At 43.8% G+C, this 1,629-nt stretch overlaps 1 protein-coding gene across 1 annotated transcript in view; it reads left to right on the forward strand.

The window, feature by feature from the left end:
• The window catches only part of LOC106012057 (monocarboxylate transporter 3-like), a 17,649-nt gene that overhangs the window by 4,808 nt on the left and 11,212 nt on the right, over positions 1 to 1,629 (forward strand). Inside the window, exon 2 of the mRNA XM_013083748.2 lies at positions 879 to 1,019. Within this exon, the coding sequence (XP_012939202.1) occupies positions 879 to 1,019 (141 nt within the window). The remainder of the gene's footprint in view (positions 1 to 878; positions 1,020 to 1,629) is intronic.

The raw sequence follows: 1,629 nt of genomic DNA on the forward strand, positions 1-1,629 counted from the left end.
GACCAAAACAATCTCTCTATTGCGACTATCATTGCACATCACTACGCCTAATACATGTTCCGGTTGATTTAACTACCTATAAATAGATGGAAGTTTGACCCGTGTCAAAGGTTGGGGGTGGCTGACGATTCGGGAGGTGGCTGCGGGTTGACGAAAGGGAAAAGCGCCGCGGCGCCGCGAAGAGAGAGAGGAGGCTCCATTATTTCTAAACTCCTTGGGAACAATTCATTCTTCGGGGTCTTCCATATAATATTATGTGTCAGCACCAATTGTAATCAGAGTAACGTAAATCAGATGCTCGGTTACCGGGCTGATGGCTCTGGTTTGAATTTCTAACTGGGCATGCTTGATCTTGGGTCACTTTGTTGAGTTTTTGAGGCTCTCAACCCATCGATTAGGTCGTACCGGAGATGGACGTTAAATTTGGAGGTCTCTTAAATAATCTAATAGTTCTGGTAGGTGCAAAAGACCAATACACTCAATCACTCATAGACTCCACTTTAGTGTGTTGATTTTATTTTGATATAGGGCCTACAGGGTGATTAAAAAAGAATACACCAAAATCATCACAGGGTATTTCAAAACCGAAAAAACAATAGAAATCTTTAGCTTGGACACATGTGTTGTACATTCCTTCTAGTCTTTATTTCATGTTTTACAAGTAAGTGCTCAATGTTGCCACCCCCTTCCTCACCCCTTGCCTCCTCCCCCCCCCCTTTTACTTCTCCCTTGTCCCCCTTTTTACCACACCCTCCCAACCCCTCGTTCAACCCACCTCCCCCTTACCACACCTCACCCCTTCCACCTTCTTTACCCGCCTCATCTCCTCCCCCCATTCTATTCCCCTCACCCCCATCTCCACCCCATCCCCCTTCCAGGCCCAGTGGCGAGTGTGGTCATCAATGTGTCCAGCTGCCGTGCGTGTGTATTCCTGTCCGGTCTCCTGGCACTGGCGGGCTGGTCACTCAGTAGTCTGGTGGTGGACGTTCGCTGGCTCTTCCTCACCCTCACCATGGCAGGTAACACTCAATGTACTCTGATAATTGCATAACAGTCTAGCACTCACATAGCAAAATTGAATTACAGTTTAGCACTCACATAGCGAAATGTGAAATTACAGTTTAGCACCCACATAGCGAAATATGGAATTACATTTTTGCACTGTAATAGCGAAATCGAATTACAGTTTAGCACTCATATAGCGAAATCGAAATACAGTCTAGCGCTCACTTAATGAACTCTGTGGGACATAGAAATAGTTTCGTCATGTACGAATTTCACCTTGTGCATGTTCTAATTACGAAAGAAATACGTGTTCAACATCTCTTCAAGAAGTTATAAGTTTCCCTGCTCTGTAAAATCAACAAGTTATTTGGTCGCTTTTAAGGACAAGAGGGCTAACCCAGATTTCGAGGGTTTTCAGAAATCTTGACCTACACTAAAAGTGGGAATTGCTCTACCTATAGGAAAAGTTTGGTTTCATTGTTATGTATACGTGTTGGGTTATAAAGAAAACTCTCCTTGTCTTTTAAAGAAACTGAAATATTTTTCGAGATAGCCCCCTTGTGCGTAAAAGCAACCATTTTATATACATGACATTTTGTACATACCTACAGACACATCCCCCCC

This window comes from Aplysia californica, unplaced genomic scaffold (genome assembly GCF_000002075.1).
Source record: "Aplysia californica isolate F4 #8 unplaced genomic scaffold, AplCal3.0 scaffold00011, whole genome shotgun sequence".
NCBI lineage: Eukaryota > Metazoa > Mollusca > Gastropoda > Aplysiida > Aplysiidae > Aplysia > Aplysia californica.